The sequence below is a fragment of the Anser cygnoides genome, chromosome 28 (genome assembly GCF_040182565.1).
Source record: "Anser cygnoides isolate HZ-2024a breed goose chromosome 28, Taihu_goose_T2T_genome, whole genome shotgun sequence".
Taxonomy (NCBI): Eukaryota; Metazoa; Chordata; class Aves; order Anseriformes; family Anatidae; genus Anser; species Anser cygnoides.
The window spans coordinates 2,627,393-2,647,567 of NC_089900.1; the positions used below are offsets into that span (position 1 = coordinate 2,627,393).

The following is a 20,175-nucleotide window of genomic DNA, read 5'->3' on the forward strand; positions in this document are numbered from 1 at the left end:
GCCAGAGCTGTCCTGTGGGTCCTGTGCTGCCCGTGTCAGCTGCATGCTCCAGCGGTGCTGGGCAGCGCTGGCATCTCAGGTAGCACTGCAGGCCTGGAATTGGCTATTACATGGAGCAGCTGCCCTGAACGAGGTTAGGCAATGTAGGGATGTCCGTGAGACAAGTGCCGTTACAGTCACTGGAGATGGAGGGAAAACCAGATGGAGAAGAGGGAGAGAGAGACTCAGGTCTCCCTGTGGCACAGTTCTCCACTGGGTCAGGTGGATACCTCTACAGGCTGCCCTGAGCCTACTGAGGAGGGACAGGTTTAGTTGTCCTAAATGTGTGCATTTGCTGTCACTTCAGCTGGCCAGAGGCATTCCCCACCAGCCTCAGTGGGATTCCTCCAGGGCAATATTATTGCCCTGTCCCTCAGGGTAGAGCAGGGTAGATACCTGCACATCCCTCTGCCCCCTGACATGTCACCAGGTGTTTGCAGCCCCCTGATTTCCTCCATCTCCATTAATGATGCTGGAGCTGAGACAAGGAGCTCACCTTCAGGTGCCCATGTGGTGTACATTAAAGGGAGGGCAGAGGAATCCCAGTTCCTGTGGGTCTGGGGCAGGCATGGGAGTGAGATGAGCACCCTTCTATCCACAGGACTAAAATCCTGAATGAGATGCTTTAACTGACTCTGCTGGATCTCTGCCTTAAGGGGGGATGAAGGAGATCAGTCCCTGACCATGACTTCATGTCCTAACTGATACTGGGACATGAAGAAGTTATTATTACAGCTAATTCACTTTCTGCTAGGAGAAAAGACCCTGGTGTGAAGAAGTGTGTGTGCCAGGGGAGGGAGGGAAGCCCATCTGCTGCCATTTCAGTTACCCAAAGGAATGCCTCCACCACACTCCCAGGGGATCAACCTCAAATTTCACCAGATGTTTGCATCTGAACAGCTCCTGCCTGTCCTCCATCTCCACTAAGGAGCTATTGTGGCTCAGTAATTCGCATTAAGCTGCCTATGTTGTGGACACCTGAACTGACGCCAGAGGAATCCCAGGTCCTGCGGGCCTGTGGCAGACATGGGAGGGAGCTGAGACCCCTTCCAGCCCCAGGAATAACAACCAGCATGAGATGCCTCGACTGACTCTGCTGAATTCCTTCCTCAAATGGGGATGAAGGAGATCAGTCCCTGACCATGACTTCATGTCCAAACTGATACTGGGACAAGGAGATGTGATCGTTCCACTTAATTGGTTTTCTGCAAGGAGAAATGAGCATACCCCCAGGAAGTGTGTATGCCCAGGTGAGAGAGGGAACCCCAGAGATCCCTTCAGGCTGTTTCCCAGCAGGTTCCCCTGCAGCCCCAGGGCCATGGGCAGGGAGCCTGGTGGGGGGCAGAGCAAGGGAGGCCTTGGGCTGGGCCTGTGCTGCTGAGCTGGGCCGGGCTCCTGGGCCCAAGGGGAGCTCCTGGCAAGCGGGCAGCGCTGCAGAGAGCCAGCTCTGCCCAGGAGCAGCTCCTGTGCCCAGCGCAGCAGGGCTGGGGGCACTGCCTGCAGAGACAGAGTGGGTAAAGGCAGGCAGAAGTGGCAGGATGCACAGAGCTCGCTGGGGGAGAACACTTGCCAGCCCTGACCCCGGTAAGTCTCTGGCTGGAGGGCAATGCAGCCGCAGCTCCTGGAGGAAGGAGAAGCCGCGGGTGCAGGCAGGGGTGCCCAGGGCTGTGGTGTAGAGCAGGGTCCCTGCTGTGCCCCAGGGGCTGTGTGCCGGGGCAGGGCCTCTGCCGCCTGCCAGGCTCAGCACTCAGCCTGCCCGGGGAGCTGCCCAGGGCGCTGTGGGGAGAAGCTGCGGGTGGAAGGAGCCCCCCCGGCAGGGCAGGGTCCTGCTGCTGGTGGGAGGCTGCTGCCTGGGGCAGCCTGCTCACAGATCCACAGCACTGCAAGGGCATTTCCCAAGCATTTTTTTCAGAAGAAAGGAAAAACAGGGATTTTCTACCGTATTTTCAGTTACCTACTCTACTTGACCGGGGGAGGGACGGGAGGGGTGGGAACAGGGAGAAATGGAAAAGGAGACCTGAGCAATTTTGTCAGTTGTGAGCAATTATGAGCATATTGCCGAGACTCCTGAACTGTAACTTTTATGATCAGTATGTTTGTGAGCAAGCCCTGAGAATGCCTGCAACCTCTGCTCTTCCTATCAAAAGCAACAGCATCAACTTTGCTGAACCTGTCAGAGCTTTCTCACAGGTCCTTTTCTACCTGCAAAGATATACAGGCACCCAGGCACCTAGGGTGGCTGCTGCCTCGGGCAGGCTGCTCACAGATCCACAGCACAACCTTGATGTATTCAAGGGGACGTTGCAAGAGAAGGGATCAGGCACGGGATTTCAGCTACAGTCCCAGCTTTCCTGATCCTGCTGAGCTTTCCATTTTGTCTTCTTTGGCTCAGTGGGAATAGCAATAGATGCCGTTATTTCCAAGAGAAGTCAGACTCTCCTAAGCCTTCACAACAAGCATTAGAAGGACTGTACCACGTCCTTTTCCTTCCCCTCAGCCCATAGAAAGCTCCACCACCACATGGGCAGTACCAGCAGGGTCTGTGTGACCTGGTCTCTAGGACGTGTCCCCAGCGAGCTGCCCCTGGGCAGAGCCCTGCTGCCAGGAGGTGTCTGCAGGGCAGAGCTGAGCACCCGGCGGGTGGGATGGGGGCTGTGACCTGCAGGCAGGAGGCGTGGGGACAGAGACCCAGCTGCAGGCAGGGACAGCTGCAGGCAGCAGAGCCTTGGTCAGGGAGTGATAGGGAGCTGCTCCCAGAAACTCCATGGCAGGGGAGATTTGAGCACTTCCCTGCCTTCCCTGTACTGCAGATGCCTCCCCTGGAGCCACCCCCTACTCTCCTTTTTCTCACACCATAGAATTCCAGCCCTAATGTCACTGGGGCTTTTGCTGGGCTGCAGGCTGCCTTGCACAAGGGCAAAGCTCTTCCCTAGCAGCTCTGTGTTATCTAGCATCCCCATGGAGAAGAATCTTCAGTCCTAAGGCCATAGAAATGCTGCTGGATGGCTGTATGTGGGCAGCTGCTATGATCCCTCTGTGTCAGTAGTGAAAAGCAGGGTGCTGAGATCCTCCTCAGGTACGATGAGATGGGTGAGGGGTTTGGAGATCTGCCCTTTGAACCTGGATTCCTCTGCTCTCAGCAGCATCCAGGTTCTTTTCAGGGGAACACCTGAGTGTGACCATCCTCCAGAGGTGCCTGCACAGGGCAGCTGAGACCAGGAGTGATGGACACACCAGCTGTCCTCACTCTGCCCTGAGGGACAGTCCCTTTGCCTCCCAGGAGCCCAAGGTTTCACTTGGTGGGCAGTAAATGTGCCAAGGATTTGTGCCTTAAATGCACTCCTCAGGTGTAGGGGGACAAATATAAAGTAACAAACCAAAGCATTCTGCACAAAGCCCTGCTCTGCACTTGGGTGAATTTTGAGAAAGTGTACTCCAAAACTCCTTGTTACATCAAACACAGTTCATCTGAGACCACCCCATGTTCCATTTACTTCTTGCTATAGGTCAGCACTGTCTCCTGCAGAGTCTCTTGCCCCCAGTAGCACCCTCAGGGAGCACCACTTTGACATCAAGCAGAGGACCAGTCCTCCCAAAATTGAAGAGGCAGCTTTTTATAAAAAAAAAAAAAAAAAAAAAAAAAAGAAAGAAAAATAAATGTAAAAATGTAGGCTAGGTTTTCCTCACAGAGGTCTACCCTAACAATTTAATTCTCTTTCCTCCTTGGACAGGCCTCCCTATTCAGAGCAGCAGATCCCCATTCCCAGGAGGATCAGATGTCCAACAGCAGCTCCATCACCAAGTTCCTCCTCCTGCCATTCGCAGACACGCGGGAGCTGCAGCTCCTGCACTTTGCGCTCTTCCTGGCCATCTACCTGGCTGCCCTCCTGGGCAACGGCCTCATCCTCACAGCCGTAGCCTGCGACCACCGCCTCCACACCCCCATGTACTTCTTCCTCCTCAACCTCGCCCTGATTGACCTGGGCTGCATCTCCACCACTCTCCCCAAAGCCATGGCCAATTCCCTCTGGGACACCAGGGCTATTTCCTTTGCAGGATGTGTTGCACAGGTCTTTCTGTTTGTCTTCTTGATATCAGCAGAGTATTTTCTTCTCACCGTCATGTCCTATGACCGCTATGTTGCCATCTGCAAGCCCCTGCACTATGGGACCCTCCTGGGCAGCAGAGCTTGTGCCCAGATGGCAGCAGCTGCCTGGGGCAGTGGCTTTCTCAATTCTGTCCTGCACACGGCCAGTACATTTTCCTTGCCCCTCTGCCAAGGCAATTCTGTGGACCAGTTCTTCTGTGAAATCCCCTCCATCCTCAAGCTCTCCTGCTCTGACTCCTACCTCAGGGAAATTGAGCTTCTCACATTTAGTGGTTTTCTGTTTTGGGGGTGTTTTGTTTTCATTCTTTTCTCCTATGTGCAGATCTTCAAGGCTGTGCTGAGGATGCCCTCTGAGCAGGGACGGCAAAAAGCCTTCTCCACGTGCCTCCCTCACCTGGCCGTGGTCTTTCTGTTTCTCAGCACTGGCATGTGTGCCTACCTGAAGCCCCCCTCCATTTCCTCTCCATCCCTGGACCTTGTGATGGCTTTCCTGTACTCGGTGATGCCCCCAGCAGTGAACCCCCTCATCTACAGCATGAGGACCCAGGAGCTCAAGAATGCCATTAGGAAAGTGATGTCATGGATGTTTGTAAGGATGTGTTGAGGAAACTGATTGTGCCTTTCCACAGCTATAAAGTGCTTCTTTTCTTCTTCAGATGAATTACAGTTTATGTAATGACATGGCAATCCTGTCTTAACTTCTGGAGGGATTTGTTTGGTTTTCTTTTTCTTTTTCCCCATGTGATAATGTTTTCCACAAAGCAATGCTGTTCTTCATCCTGTTGTACTCAAGTACCAACATATCATAGAATGGCCAGGGTTGAAAAGGACCTTCAAGATCACGTAGTTTCAACCGCTCTGCTCTGGGCAGGGTTGCCAACCACTAAAGCACGCTGCCCAGAGCCGCATCCAGCCTGATGGATATACTGTGCGACCCTGAGGCTTTGCAGAAATGAGGAGCCAGATTCTTTGTGTATTTAAACAAAATAAATGAAGCTACAACAACTTCTTTGTCTGAGACCCACTCTCAGCTGATCAGGAAGTAATGGGAATAGCAAACCCCTTTCTGGCTGCAGCAGCTCGGGGCAGGCTGCCCTGGCCCTGGGGCAGCAGGAGCTGCCTGAGGACCCCCAGGGATGGCCCAGAGGGGCTGCGGGCCTCTGAGGATGTGCTGCAGAAGAGAGCAGGGGACACGGCAGGGGACACTGACCTCTGTACGCTTGTGCCATGGTTGTCCCATCTGTGCGGCTGAGCCCTCTGTGCCCCCAGGAGCTGCTGTGCCTTTCTGAGGGGCTGGGGCTGTGGTGGCAGTGCCCAGGGCCCTGCAGCAGCCTGCGGTGGGCACTGCCCTGGGGCTGCTGCCACTGGACTGGGATGAGGGCAGGGAGGTGGGCAGAGGGCAAGGAGGTGGGAGAGCCATGCTCCGGGTCTGTGCTGGGGGAATGGCCAGCTGTGCTGGCCTCTGTCCTGGCCCAGAGCCCTGCAGACCTGGAGCAGGGCTGTCTGCAGAGGCCCCCATGGGATGTGGCTGGGGCAGGGCAGGGGCCATGGACTGGAAGAGGCTGCAAAGGCAGGAGGGCCAGGGCAGGAAGGGACCCTGAGGGTGCCATTGGGATTGTAACAGGGGGATCTTGACCCAGCCCTGAATGTGCACTGCCATGTGCGGTGCCTTGGCAGCACGGCTGTGGGAGCATGTGTGGGGCAGTGGGGCTGGGACGCTGCAGGGACAGGGTGCTGAGAGGGGCCACAGAGGATCTGCCAGGGTGTGACAGGAAGGACAGGCTCCGAAACAGAAATTTATGGTGGAGGTGGAGGTATGGTTTTACCAAGGGCAGAGCTCACCTGGAAGTGGTGTTATCGAGAAAAGTCAAGAGCAAAGAGAAGAGCTTTTGCTGGAGCTAAGGCACAGATTTCCCACCCAGCTCACCCAGGGCTCGTCCTGAGCAAGGCGGCCACGAGCCCTGCCTGCCCTCCTGCCTGCCCCGCGCCGTCAGGTGGCTGTAGCAGAGGGGACCCACAGCCAGCCCCTCGATGGGGCTCTGCCAGCCCCTCGCCCTCCCCTCTGCAGTGACGTCCTTTCTGCCCAGGGGCTCTCTGATACGCGGGAAGATGTCATAGTGCCTGCCAGCCAGCCCTTCTGAGGGCCAGTCAGGCTGCTGCAGTGGCAGTGACCTCACTCCAGCCCCCTCCCCACGGCCTGCCTCTCCCCTTCCCCTCTCCCCTCTCTGGACCCCGGGGTGTCACGCAGTCGGTGTCACGCAGCAGCTTTGCAGTGGTGGCCTCCGTGGTGGTGTTGCCAGGGAGGGCATCTGCACCTGAGCCAAAAGGACCTACTACTGCCAAGATGCATTTGGTGTTTCAAGCTGTCACTGGCAGAGGTCTTGCAAAGTCTTTCTGCAGTTGTGCCCAGGGACCTTCACTCCATGGGTCCTGGGCTGGGGCTTTCACTTCAGACGAACCTGCGTCGGTCGTGGCAGAAGAAAGACGCCTCTTACAGCTGTGCTCTGCATCCTCCTTCATGCTAGGGCACCACTCGGTGTCCTTAGCTCTGCTCACAGTGTTTGTCTTAGTTTAGTTCATGGATCAACCAGATTAGACCTGCTTGAGTCTTATGAGGCCCTATCCAAGGCCTCCTGCCTGCTGCACCTACAGCACAAGAACGATTACTTCTCCGTATTATGCAGATTGACCTGATGGGTCTGTTCATATTAATCCCTTTTAAATTCACTAGATGGAAGGGGACATATTCCCAGACTGGGGCAAGCTGCTGGGCTCTGCCACAGCCACTCAAAATCACCTGCTCTTGAGTCTTTCAGCCTGAGTTTATCACACATGGACCAAAACGATTTTCTTGGGGGTCTCGATGGCCATTTCAAGTGTAGTTAACTCCAGGAATCCACTGGAACGTGTGCCAGGATGCATGGTGCCAGCCCACAGGAATCCCTCACACAGCCTATGGTCTTGTCCAGGCCGTAGTCTCGAGTTCCCAGACTGCAGTGGCTGCCTTCCAATGATTATGACCTATGTTAGACTCCTAGAACCATGGAACCACAGAATCATGTAGATTGGAAAAGACCTCTCAGATCATCAAGTTCAACCGTTAACCTAACACTGCCACGTCTACCACTAAACCATGTCCCTAAGCACCACATCTGTATGTCTTGTGAATACCTCCAGAGATGACCCCACCACCACATCGCTGGGCAGCCTGTTCCAATGTATCACAACCCTTTCAGGGAAGACATTTTTCCCAATATCCAACCTAAACCTCCCCTGGTGCAACGCGAGGCCATTTCTTCTTGTCCTGTCGCTGAGCCGTGGGGGACACCACTTGTGGCTGGCCGCCAATTGGATTTAACTCTGGGAAACAGAGTCAAAACCTTTACTAAACCTTAGGCAGACAACATCCACAGCCTCTCCCTCATCCACTAAGTGCATCACCTTTTCATAGGAGAACAGGTTCGTCAAGCAGGACCTGCCTTCCATAAATTCCATAAATCCAGATGGCAGCAGCTGCCTGGGGCAGTGGGGTTCTCTATGCTCTGCTGCACACGGCCATTACATTTTCCCTGCCCCTCTGCCAAGGCAATGCTGTGGACCAGTTCTTCTGTGAAATCTCCCAGATCCTCAAGCTCTCCTGCACTAACTCCTACCTCAGGGAAGCTGGGCTTCTCACATTCAGTAGTGTTCTGGTTTTGGGTTGTTTTGCTTCCATTGTACTCTCCTATTTGCAGATCTTTAGGGCCGTGCTGAGGATGCCCTCTGAGCAGGGCCGGCACAAAGCCTTTTCCACGTGCCTCCCTCACCTGTTTGTGGTCTTTCTGTTTCTCAGCACTGGCATGTTTGCCTACCTGCAGCCCCCCTCCCTCTCCTCCCCGTCCCTGGATCTGGTGGTGGCACTTCTGTACTCAGTGGTGCCCCCGATATTCAACCCTTTCATCTACAGCATGAGAAACAGGGAGCTCAAGCGTGCTATCAGGAAAGTGATTACATGGATTTTTCTTAAGATTGATACATTTCTCCTCTTTCTCCACAAGTGACTTCCTTTGGTTTCCCTTGGAGGCTTGGTACTTACTTTCATTACCATGATGTTATATTTATCTTCAGTGTCATTTCCATGTATTACTTTTGTAGAAAGAAGTGTTTTATTCACCCCACTTCTCCCGAGGTATGAAATTGCTATTTTTTTTTCTCTGGACATTTTTTGTCTACCTGGATGCCAGTACTCTCTCTTAGCATCTGCTTAATAAAATGGAATCTCCCCAGTGCACTGCCTGAAATCCTGTCTCTTCTTTCAAAGATGTTGCCAATAACATGGCTGAGCATGTTCCCCTCTAAAGGAAAAGCTGGAGAAAAAAAATGGAAAAGGACTCCAGGGTTGATTTAAGGGAGAGGCAGATGACTGATATATTTCAGTCATGGTCTTAACAGACTTCATAGAGAGATTCAGGTAAGTTATTGAGCATTACTAACAGACGAGAGCAGTGAGAAACTAAAGGCCTAAAACCACCTTCACCCCCGTCCACCGTCTTCTACCTCCTCCCCCCAGTGGTGCAGCGGAACAGGGAATGGGGGCTGCAGTCAGTCTATAACACTTTGTGTCTGCCGCTCCTTCATGGTCACCCTCTGCCCCTGCTCCAGTATGGGGTGCCTCCCATGGATGCCATCGTTCCCGAACTGATCCCCCCAGGCCCCCAGCTCCTGCGTGGGCTCCTCTCCATGGGATACAGTCCAGCCTGGAGTCTGCTCCGGCAGGGGTCCTCCATGGGCCACAGCCTCCTCCAGGCCACATCCACCTGCTCCACCGAGGGCTTCTCCACGGGCTGCAGCATGGAGATCTGCTCCATGTGGGACCCATGGGCTGCAGGGGGACAGCCTGCTCCACCAGGGGCCTGTCCACAGGCCGCAGGGGAACTTCTGCTCTGGTGCATGGAGCACCTCCTGCCCTCCTTCTGCAGTGACCTTGGTGTCCGTACCAAGGACTGCTTCTCACGACATTTTCTCACTCCTCTCTCCCAGCTGCAGCTTCAGAGCAGGTTTTTTTTCCCCTTCCTTAAATCTGTTCTCATAGAGGCCAATCCAGCATGGGGCTGGCTGGGCTCTGGGCCCAGAGAGGAACCAGGCTGGGCTGGCCGTTCCCCCGGTACAGGCCCTGAGCCCAGCAGGAGGATGGAACTGCTCACATTTCAGCAAGCAGCCCTCCCCAAACCGTGGTGGAAGGTTGGTGCTGGGAACTGTGAGGGGCGGGGGCTGGTGGTAGCTTTCTTGGGCAGTTTCTCCTTTTTGTTCATGTTACAAACTGGACTGAATCTGTGCCCTGACACACCTGGCTTGAGGGCCCTGTGGGTGTGGGGATAGTCTTTACTGTCTGACCACCCTCATGGTAAGGAAATTTTTCCTAATGTCCAGTCTGAACCTCCCCTGGTGCAGCTTTGTGCCATGCCTTTGTGCCTGAGGATGACATGAATCCTTTTCCAGACCCACCTTCCCTGTGCCCGCTGGGTCCACATTTCCTCCGTGGAGACTGCAAACATCTCATTTGCCTGTAGAAGCCGAGATATCAAACAGACACTATGGGAGAGTCAGCTCAGTCCCAGTGGCACACATATCTTATAGGGGCTACAGAGAAAGAGAGCAGGTTGATGTTTCAGATGAAATGAGACGAAGCCAAATGTGTGTAGGAACATCACAATGGTACTTAACAACAACAACAAAAATAATATAATATAATAATAACAATAATAATAATAATACAACACACAGGAATGTACTGAATATACAATGAATATACTGTGAGTCATTTGTGGAGACAGATGAGAAGTTTACCACCAGTGAAAAATGCCAATGAAATCACTTTGTTCAGTGCAACTTTCAGCTCCTGGTTTCTCATGCTGTAGATGAAGGGGTTCACTGCTGGGGGCACCACCGAGTACAGAATTGCCACAACCAGGTCTAGGGATGTGGAGGAGATGGAGGGGGGCTTCAGGTAGGTAAACATGACAGTGCTGATAAAGAGAGAGACCACAGCCAGGTGAGGGAGGCACATGGAGAAGGCTTTGTACCGTCCCTGCTCAGAGGGCATCCTCAGCACGGCCCTGATGATCTGAACATAGGAGAGCACAATGAATACAAAACACCCAAAGTCGATGAAAACATTACCCACAAGAACCCAAACTTCACTGAGGAAGGACTGTGAACAGGAGAGCTTGAGGATCTGGGGGATTTCACAGAAGAACTGGTCCACAGCATTGCCTTGGCAGAGGGGCAGGGAAAATGTATTGGCCGTGTGCAGGACAGCATTGAGAAAGCCACTGCCCCAGGCAGCTGCTGCCATCTGGGCACAAGCTCTGCTGCCCAGAAGGGTCCCATAGTGCAGGGGCTTGCAGATGGCAACATAACGGTCATAGGACATGATGGTGAGAAGAGAATACTCTGCTGAAAACAGGAAGACGAACAGAAAGACCTGGGCAACACATCCTGCATAGGAAATGGCCCTGGTATCATGAAGGGAATTGGCCATGGCTTTGGGGAGAGTGGTGGAGAGGCAGCCCAGGTCAAGGAGGGTGAGGTTGAGGAGGAAGAAGTACATGGGGGTGTGGAGGCGGTGGTCGCAGGCTACGGTGGTGAGGATGAGGCCGTTGCCCAGGAGGGCAGCCAGGTAGATGGCCAGGAAGAGCGCGAAGTGCAGGAGCTGCAGCTCCCGCGTGTCTGCAAATGCCAGCAAGAGGAACTCGGTGATGGAGCTGCTGTTGGGCATTTTCTGACATTGCCCACAGATGTCTGTTGAAGAGGATAAGGCAGAAAAAAGTTAGAAGAGACTTCTCTGAGGAAAACCTATCACAAATCTTAGAGCAACCCACGCCTGAGCCTCTCTCTTTGCAAGAGAACATTTCTGCAGCTCTGTCACTTGAGTCCCAGCTGATGCTGTCTGAGAGTGGCACTGGGAGCAGGGATTGCTGTGGGCTCCAGAGGAGTCCCTCCTGCCGTGAAGCAGGCGGGAAGCAGGACCACGGGGGAAACTCAAGTTCAGTCCACTTATCAGATCCATGAACTTTGCAGTGTTGTTGCAAAGAACACCTCCAACCACAGTGTAGAGCAAGGCAGATTTTCTTTTGCTTAGGGCAATGATCACACTCTTGTGTTTCCCAATAAATGGAGACAGCTTAAAGCCCCAGTCCCCGTGCAGCTGGACAGAATCCTCACCTTGTCTGCAGGTGCATGAGCAGGATCTCAGCTTTTCTCTCTTCGCCAGGGCTGCAGATGCCTCCCTCCAGCTGCCCACAGACAGCCATCCAGCAGCACGGACATGGCCTTAGCACGGAGGTGTCTTCTCCTTCGGGCACCTGGATAACACAAGGATGCCATGAGAGAGCTGCATCCTGCTGGAGAGCAGCCTGCACACCAGGAGGACGCCCCAAGGACAGAGATGAATATTTGCAAGCTGGGGTGTCCCAGCATCCCAGCTGCACCCCTGCAGTGTCTGGAGCAGGCTTGGCCACTCTGCTCTTGGTTTACTAGGGGCAGCTAGGTTATGACACTCCAAGGGGCTTCTGCCAGACTTCCTCACCACGCAGTGCAATCCAGCAGGACTCTCAAAGCCTACTGCATTGCCCACTGCCCTCCCAGAAACAAGACCCAGGAGGAGACCCTTCCAGGACGTGCAGCTGCATGGCCCTGCAGCCAGGCACTTACCTTGTCAAGGGCTGTGCAGATTTCTCCTGCAATCAGCTCTCAGCATCCTCCCACTCCCAACTGCCTTCAGCCCCTCTCCTTCTCTTCTCTCCGTGTGTTACCTGCGGTCAGAGCCCCCAGCCCTGCTGCGCTGTGCAGAGGAGCTGCTCCTGGGCAGAGCTGTCTCTCTGCACCAGGGCCCTCTTGCCACGAGCGCTCTCTGTCCCAGAAACCCGGCCCAGCTCAGCACCAGAGGCCCAGCCCAAGGCATTGGAATCACACCTCTGGGGGCTTTGGTGATGAGCCCACAAACCTCAGGCACTGAGAGCAAACTGAAGAAATCTCTCAAGAAGTCCAAGTCGGATGCAAGTTTCCTGCAGCGTCCCCCTGAGGGCCAGCACTGTTGGTCTTATCCAACAGGAGCCATTCTATGATTCTATGGTCTCACAAACTATACCTCAAGCATGGCTCCCATCCCATCAGCCTTCCGGTGGTCTATCACCTGACCAGAAGAGAAGGTGCCTCACCATCATCTTCAATGCCATGTGCATGCTTCTGGCCTTTACAGTCCATATCTGTGCCACATTCCTCCTGATGGTCCGTCTGCTCCAGAGACAGAAGTGACCTCCCAGCCTCCTTCACAGCCATGGGCCTCGTGCAGGCCCAGCAGATCCTGAGGCACACCTGACCTCATCACAGCATTCCCAGCCAGCTCCTCCCTGTGGCCTCTGATCTGACCACATACCTATCACCTCACACGCCTCTTCCAATGCCATGGGACTGCTGCAGGACCTCACAGTCCCTGCCCTCCCACAAGGGGACAAAGAGCTGAAGTTCGGGGTAGGAGTGGGGTTGAAGATGAGGTGTGCTGTGTGCATGGTGGAGGTCTTTGCGGGTTAGATGATCAGGTTAATGTTTAGGAATTAGAGGTCACCCTCCAGGGTTAAGGGAATGGCAAGGGCATCAAGGGAGGGATTGGTGTTCTGCTCAAGGTGCCTGCTCAAGATTTGGGATAAGGACAAGTTTTGAGGCTTTTAGTTTAGATTTGGTTAGAGGGCTAGGTTTAAGGCTGGCATTTTAATCCTTCGTTAGGCTTAATCATCCTTGTGTTTACCCTTCTTGTAGAAGATGCCTTTTACATCTGCCTTTTCAAAATCCTGAGCAACGTCTCTCCTTTATCTGGCCTTTCCAAGGTCTTTGAGAGAGGTCTTATGGTTACATCTGCAGCTCCACCAGCACCTCTCTCATCCTTCCCACACCACCTCTAAGCAACCTGAGGGCTGACCGGGAGAATGGTGTTGGTTTGGGAAAGGGCTTGGTTAAAATCTCTGAGGAGGAAGACCAAAAGTTCTTCTCTCTACAAAGAAACTTTTATGCATGCCTATGAGTATGTCCTGTTCCTGTGTGGAAAGATTAATATTATGATTACTGTAAAAACAATGCTGTAACAAATGCTTGAAGGGAATAAGATACTGATTTCTTTTCTTTTTTTTTTTTGACTTGGTGATTGTATTAGTAGCTTCTGTTATGCGCTGTTATGCACTTCACACACAGTGATGATGGTGCCATAGAAAACAGTGACACTCATGAGGACAGAAGAGCAGGTCGATAAGGCCTTGGGTCTGCCAACACAGGACGCACACACATGAAAACTGCATGATTTGGAAGAGGAAGATTGGATCCAAAATACAGATTATGAAAGCAAAACCATGAGTATCACTGTGGCACTGCAGGAGAGCTCCAGCAATGGGGCAAAACCGCAGAAGAGGTTCATGACACTGGGGCCACAACACTGTAGCTGGGAGGAGGAGAAATAATTACTGTACATGAGAGAAATTCCCCTGGTTCAGGTACAGCTGCCTTCTGGAGTCAGACCTTCCACTTCATGAGCCTTGCAGAGAACAGGGATGGCACACAGCCCAAGACAAGGGGAAATGGTTTTAAACTAAAAGAGGGGAGATTTAGATTAGAGGTTAGGAGGAAATTCTTCACTCAGAGGGTGGTGAGGTACTGGAACAGTTTGCCTAGAGAGTTTGTGGATGTTTCTTCCTTGGGGATGTTCAAGACCATGTTAGATGAGGCCCTGAGCAACCTGATCTAGTGGGTGGTGTCCCTGCCTATGGCAAGGGGATTGGAACTAGATGATCTTTGAGGTCCGTTCCAACTCAAGCCATTTTATGATTTTATGATTGTACTTCAGAGGAAAAAACAAAACAAAACAAAACAAAACAACACAAAGCATGGTAATTGGCTTCAGAATACTCAGTGATCCAGTTCGTCCATGAGATAAAAAAAATCTAAGCAGCAGGAAGGACACTGAAATGTGGCCTAACATGAAGGAGGCTCCAGATTGCTGGTGTAGAAACAGCATTTTTGTGCCATGACCAATGCAGTATATGCTCCAGGAAAAGGCCTGCACCTGAAATAAAAGGCCTAGGCCAGCACCAGTGCGGCACAAGCTTGAGATCTGGGTGCATGTGAACCTAATGGAACCACAGGATCTTTAAGGTCCCTTCCAACCCAAGCCCTTCTATGATTCTGTGCTTAGCAGCCCTGTACAGCTCCTGCGGGGCCCAGCCTCAGTTCATGCCCCCCAGCTTGTGCTCCATAAGTACTCGCCTAGGTCCTGCGTCACTTGTCCCACCTGCGTGCCTTGGCTACCCCAGGGCATCCTGGAGGCAGTGGCCACCTCTGAATAGAGAATTGAAACCAGCCATAAAAGTAGATCTAGGAAACAATGGAAACCTGTGCATAAAAGGGCTCTAAGTAATAGCTGAAAGAGTCTTTTTTGGCAGCACCACCAGCTTTTTTTTCTATGAATTTTCTTGATTTATTCTCTCTCTCTTTTTTTTTTTTTTTAAATTGACGGCACTGTGAACAAGTACAATCAACCAAATTACGCTTTTTCTGTGAATAGCCTTATGCAAACATTTACCAAAATATATTTCCCAACTTTTTTTTTTCTTCTTCCTCTGCTTCCTCTGTCTTCAAGCAGAACTCCAAGGAAAGAAGTCACTGAATTAAAGAATAACTCACGTTTAAGAGATCAAGACTGAGAAATGTGTTCAATGCCATCATAAAGGAAAATAAAAAAGGGGGTCAACAGTGTTAGCCCAAGTGCCCATGACTGAAGCGTGCTGCTGGTAACTGGCTGGCAGGAAGACTTTCATAGAATCATAGAATATCCTGAGTTGGAAGGGACCCATAAGGATCATCAAGTTCAACTCCTGGCACCGCACAGGTCTGCCCAAAAGTTTAGACCATGTGCCTAAGTGCACAGTCCAATCTCTTCTTAAATTCGGACAGGCTTGGTGCAGTGACTGCTTCACTGGGGAGCCTGTTCCAGTGTTCAACCACCCTTTTGGTGAAGAACCTCTTCCTGATGTCTAGGCTAAAAGTCTAGGCAAAGTCTAGCCCCTTTTTGAGGGACCCCTTGAGGGACTTTGTTCCACTAACGGAACAGCCACCAGCCACCTTCCTTCCCCCAACATCATCCCCTTCTTCAGTCCAAATATCACCAGTCTGGCTAAAGGGAGACTCCAGGAGACCATGGCAAAGGCCTTGCTAAAGTCCAGGTTCACCACAATGCCTTCTTTCCCCTCCCCTTCTGTTTCAGCAGTTCCTTTGTTTCCTCCATGTCCCTGAAGATGGCTGTGGCAGGACTTTCCCCACCACGTTCCCAGGGGTAGAGGTGACAATTGCAATTCTGCCAATCCTTTTTCTTGCCCTTCCTGAAGATGTGTTTGATGCCTGCCTTTTCCAAGTCCCCAGAAATCTTGCTGATCCAAATGCTTGATGGCCTGGTCCAGAAAGGCAGGGTAGTGTGACATAGCAGAGAGGGGCATCTGCAATGAACGTGTGCAAGGGGGGTGACAGAAATCTCACAGGGACACTGGGGGTTGTTTCTGGAGTCACACAGGGCAATGGCAGGGCTCTGTGAGGTGTCCACATCTGAGCTTGCCTCATACACACAGGGCTGTTGAGAGATATGACTCTCTGCCTTGCACACCGATGCACAGTGCAATGCACTATTTGCAGTGTCCCTCTGGCTCCTGCAGCCACTGCCAGAGGCTGGGAGGCACCTCAGCCCTGCAGTACCTCACCCTGCTCTTCCCTCATCTGAGATACCCCAGGACATGAGGAATGGGCACAGGGACCGCGGTTCAAGGAAGCACATCCCAGAGCTGCCTTCAGGTGGCTTCCCAGGGGACGTTACTTGGTCTTGTGACGCTATCTGCCCAACTGGCCTTCGTGACAATTGTAGGAATAGCTGATGGACTTTGTGCTCCATCATGTTCATCTCTCCACATGCATATGATGTGCCTGCTGGCACCAGCACTGGGTTTCTCTTTCCACATCTCCCATGCACATACAGCAGGCCCTGATCTTCTGGGAAATCCTGTCTCCCAGGGAGCATTTCCCAAGTGAGCAATGAGCAATGGCCTGGCCAGCTATTGCTGAACCTCCTACCCATACACCCCACAGCTCTGAGCTTGTGATGACGCTCTCCAGAGTATGAAAAATGACCAAAAAGATAACCTTGTTCCTGCAATGAATTATGAGTCATATGCAGAAGAAAATGGGCTTTTTTTTTTTTTTTTTTTTTTGAAAGATATCAGGTCATCAGTTTCCTCAAGGCATCCTTGAGCTCCTGGTTCCTCATGCTGTAGATGAGGGGGTTCACTGCCGGGGGCACCACGGAGTACAGAAATGACACGACCAGGTCCAGGGACGGGGAAGAGATGGAGGGGGGCTTCAGGTGGGCAAACATGCCTGTATTGACAAACAGGGAGACCACAGCCAGGTGAGGGAGGCACGTGGAAAAGGCTTTGTGCCGGCCCTGCTCAGAGGGCATCCTCAGCACAGTCCTGAAGATCTGCACATAGGATAACACAATGAAAACAAAACAACCAAATACTAAAGAAAAACTGAAAACAAGTAGCTCGAATTCCCTGAGGTAGGCATCTGAGCAAGAGAGCTTGAGGATGTGGGGGATTTCACAGAAGAACTGCTCCACAGCATTGCCTTGGCAGAGGGGCAGGGAAAATGTATTGGCCGTGTGCAGGACAGCATTGAGAAAGCCACTGCCCCAGGCAGCTGCTGCCATCTGGGCACAAGTTCTGCTGCTCAGGAGGGTCCCGTAGTGCAGGGGCTTGCAGATGGCAACGTAGCGGTCATAGGACATGATGGTGAGAATTGAATACTCTGAACCAAAGAAGAAGACGAAAAACAGGACTTGTGAAGCACACCCTTGATAGGAGATGGCCCTGGTGTCCCAGAGGGAATTGGCCATGGCTTTGGGGAGAGTGGTGGAGATGCAGCCCAGGTCGAGGAGGGCAAGGTTGAGGAGGAAGAAGTACATGGGGGTGTGGAGGCGGTGGTCGCAGGCTACGGCTGTGAGGATGAGGCCATTGCCCAGGAGGGCAGCCAGGTAGATGGCCAGGAAGAGCGCGAAGTGCAGGAGCTGCAGCTCCCGCGTGTCTGCGAATGCCAGGAGGAGGAACTCGGTGATGGAGCTGCTGTTGGGCATTTTCTGACATTGCCCACAGATGTCTGTTGAAGAGGATAAGGCAGAAAAAAGTTAGAAGAGACTTCTCTGAGGAAAACCTATCACAAAACTTAGAGCAACCCACGCCTGAGCCTCTCTCTTTGCAAGAGAACATTTCTGCAGCTCTATCACTCGAGTCCCAGCTGATGCTGTCTGAGAGTGGCACTGGGAGCAGGGATTGCTGTGGGCTCCAGAGGAGTCCCTCCTGCCGTGAAGCAGGCAGGAAGCAGGACCATGGGGGAAACTCAAGTTCAGTCCACTTATCAGATCCATGAACTTTGCAGTGTTGTTGCAAAGAACACCTCCAACCAGTGTAGAGAAAGGCAGATTTTCTTTTGCTTAGGGCAATGATCACACTCGTGTATTTCCCAATAAATGGAGACAGCTTAAAGCCCCAGTCCCCGTGCAGCTGGACAGAATCCTCACCTTGTCTGCAGGTGCATGAGCAGGATCTCAGCTTTTCTCTCTTCGCCAGGGCTGCAGATGCCTCCCTCCAGCTGCCCACAGACAGCTGTCCAGCAGCACGGACATGGCCTTAGAACGGAGGTGTCTTCTCCTTCGGGCACCTGGATAACACAAGGATGCCATGAGAGAGCTGCATCCTGCTGGAGAGCAGCCTGCACACCAGGAGGACGCCCCAAGGACAGAGATGAATATTTGCAAGCTGGGGTGTCCCAGCATCCCAGCTGCACCCCTGCAGTGTCTGGAGCAGGCTTGGCCACTCTGCTCTTGGTTTACTAGGGGCAGCTAGGTTATGACACTCCAAGGGGCTTCTGCCAGACTTCCTCACCTCGCAGTGCAATCCAGCAGGACTCTCAAAGCCCACTGCATTGCCCACTGCCCTCCCAGAAACAAGACCCAGGAGGAGACCCTTCCAGGACGTGCAGCTGCATGGCCCTGCAGCCAGGCACTTACCTTGTCAAGGGCTGTGCAGATTTCTCCTGCAATCAGCTCTCAGTATCCTCCCACTCCCAACTGCCTTCAGCCCCTCTCCTTCTCTTCTCTCCGTGTGTTACCTGCGGTCAGAGCCCCCAGCCCTGCTGCGCTGTGCGGAGGAGCTGCTCCTGGGCAGAGCTGTCTCTCTGCACCAGGGCCCTCTTGCCAGGAGCGCTCTCTGTCCCAGGAGCCCGGCCCAGCTCAGCACCAGAGGCCCAGCCCAAGGCATTGGAATCACCCCTCTGGGGGCTTTGGTGATGAGCCCGTTAACCTCAGGCACTGAGAGACAATTGAAGAAATCTCTCAAGAAGTCCAGGTCAGATGCAAGCTTCCTGGAGTGTCCCCCGAGGGCCACGACTGACACAGCCTCCCTTGGAGCTCGTTAGAGCAGAACATTGGAGGCAGTGAGGACAAGGAGACAAAGGCAATGTGAAGGTGACACTGATGTGTAGACAACCTGGATGTGTTTCACCAAAGCAAAGGAACAGACCTTGTCCCCTGGCACCCAGGAAGGGAGATCTGTTTCTGTCACACACTGCTCAGGGCTCTTCCTGGGGCAGTAGGAGATGGGGATGTGCATGGCCAAGTGCAGGAGAATGGTACGACCCCTGCCTGGTTCATGGGTGGTGGTGAGGAGGCAATGAGGCCCTGGTGCTTTAACGATAAGCTGTCTCCTCATAGGCCTCAGTGGCAGAGACAACAGCCATAGCCATGGACACAAAGACCTGGGTCCTGTTGGGACTTTCAGCCTTGCCTATGTCCTTGCTCCTCTAAAGGCCAGAGTATCCTAGTGTCTCCCAGACCTACACCTTTTCCCAGCTGGCTGTAGACACTTGTCCATGTTGTGTCACACTGGGTCTTAGCTGAGTAGCTTGTATGAGATCCCTCATGGTGCCCAGGCCCTCCTCCTCCTGGGCACTGCTCACTCAGCAGGGTCCCAATCTGTCCTGATGTGTGGGGTTCCTCTTCCTCTGGTGTAGGACCAGGCTCTTCTCGTTGTAAATGTCAGGATGTTTCTGTAGGCAGAATCCTGCAGTTTCTCAAGATTCCCCCACACTGATGCTCCATTTTGTCAGCGTTTAATGTCTGCAGGCAGACAGTTCAACCTTCATGTGATTGTGCTCTGTCTGACAAGATGGCAGCATCAGGAGTTGCAGGAAAGTTTGGATAATACAGGAGTAACCAGCTGAATGGAATTGCAGCATAGAGTCACAGAAGGGTAGGGGATGGAATGCTGCCAGGTTCCACCTTTTCCGTTTTTCATTCTCATGCATACTGTCAGTTTGTCTGGAGCTGTGTCCTAAATGTTATGGGGCCGTGCAGGTCAAAATTAGAAGAGCCAAAGCCCAGCTGGAGGTCAATCTGTCTATTACTGTCAAAGAAAACAAAAACTGTTTATATAAACACTTTAAATAAAGGAGGATTAAGGAGAGTCATCTTCCTTTATTGGATGTGGGGGGAAACCTGGTGACAAGAGATGAGGTAAAGGCTGAGGCACTTAATGCTTTCTTTGCCTCAGTCTCTAGAGCAACAGCAGTTGATCCCCTGGGCATTTCTTCCTCCTCACGGCCAGTGCCAACCTTCCAATGTGCACTTTGTGGCAGTTTTTTCTCTCCTGATCTTTCCTGCCACCAAAGAAAGCTCCATCAGGGTGGAAACCACTTCTAAAGTAGGCATCCCAACCCATCAGCCTTCTTGTGGCCTGTCAGCCCACCAGACAGAAGTCACCTCACCAGCATCTTCCAAGCCATGGGCCTGCTGCTGGCCTTGCACTTCTTGGCTAGACACACCCAAGCCTTGTGCCTCCTGCTGTTCAGTCATGGACTCAAGCAGAAGGGACAGGACAACTCATATGCGGGCCTTCTTTCTGCCT

General features: G+C 52.7%; 3 protein-coding genes across 3 annotated transcripts; 1 reads left to right on the forward strand and 2 right to left on the reverse strand.

Moving 5' to 3' along the window:
- Window positions 1-3,815: 3,815 nt before the first annotated feature.
- LOC136787144 (olfactory receptor 14C36-like) lies at window positions 3,816-4,751 on the forward strand. The gene has a single exon (XM_066984277.1). The coding sequence runs from the start codon at window positions 3,816-3,818 to the stop codon at window positions 4,749-4,751; it is 936 nt and encodes a 311-aa protein (XP_066840378.1).
- A 5,193-nt stretch (window positions 4,752-9,944) lies between these two features.
- LOC125181658 (olfactory receptor 14C36-like) lies at window positions 9,945-10,904 on the reverse strand. Its single transcript, XM_066984278.1, has one exon. The coding sequence runs from the start codon at window positions 10,902-10,904 to the stop codon at window positions 9,945-9,947; it is 960 nt and encodes a 319-aa protein (XP_066840379.1).
- A 5,529-nt stretch (window positions 10,905-16,433) lies between these two features.
- Window positions 16,434-17,348, reverse strand: LOC136787331 (olfactory receptor 14C36-like). The gene has a single exon (XM_066984491.1). It carries the CDS (start codon window positions 17,346-17,348, stop codon window positions 16,434-16,436), a length of 915 nt encoding a protein of 304 aa, XP_066840592.1.
- Window positions 17,349-20,175: the final 2,827 nt, after the last annotated feature.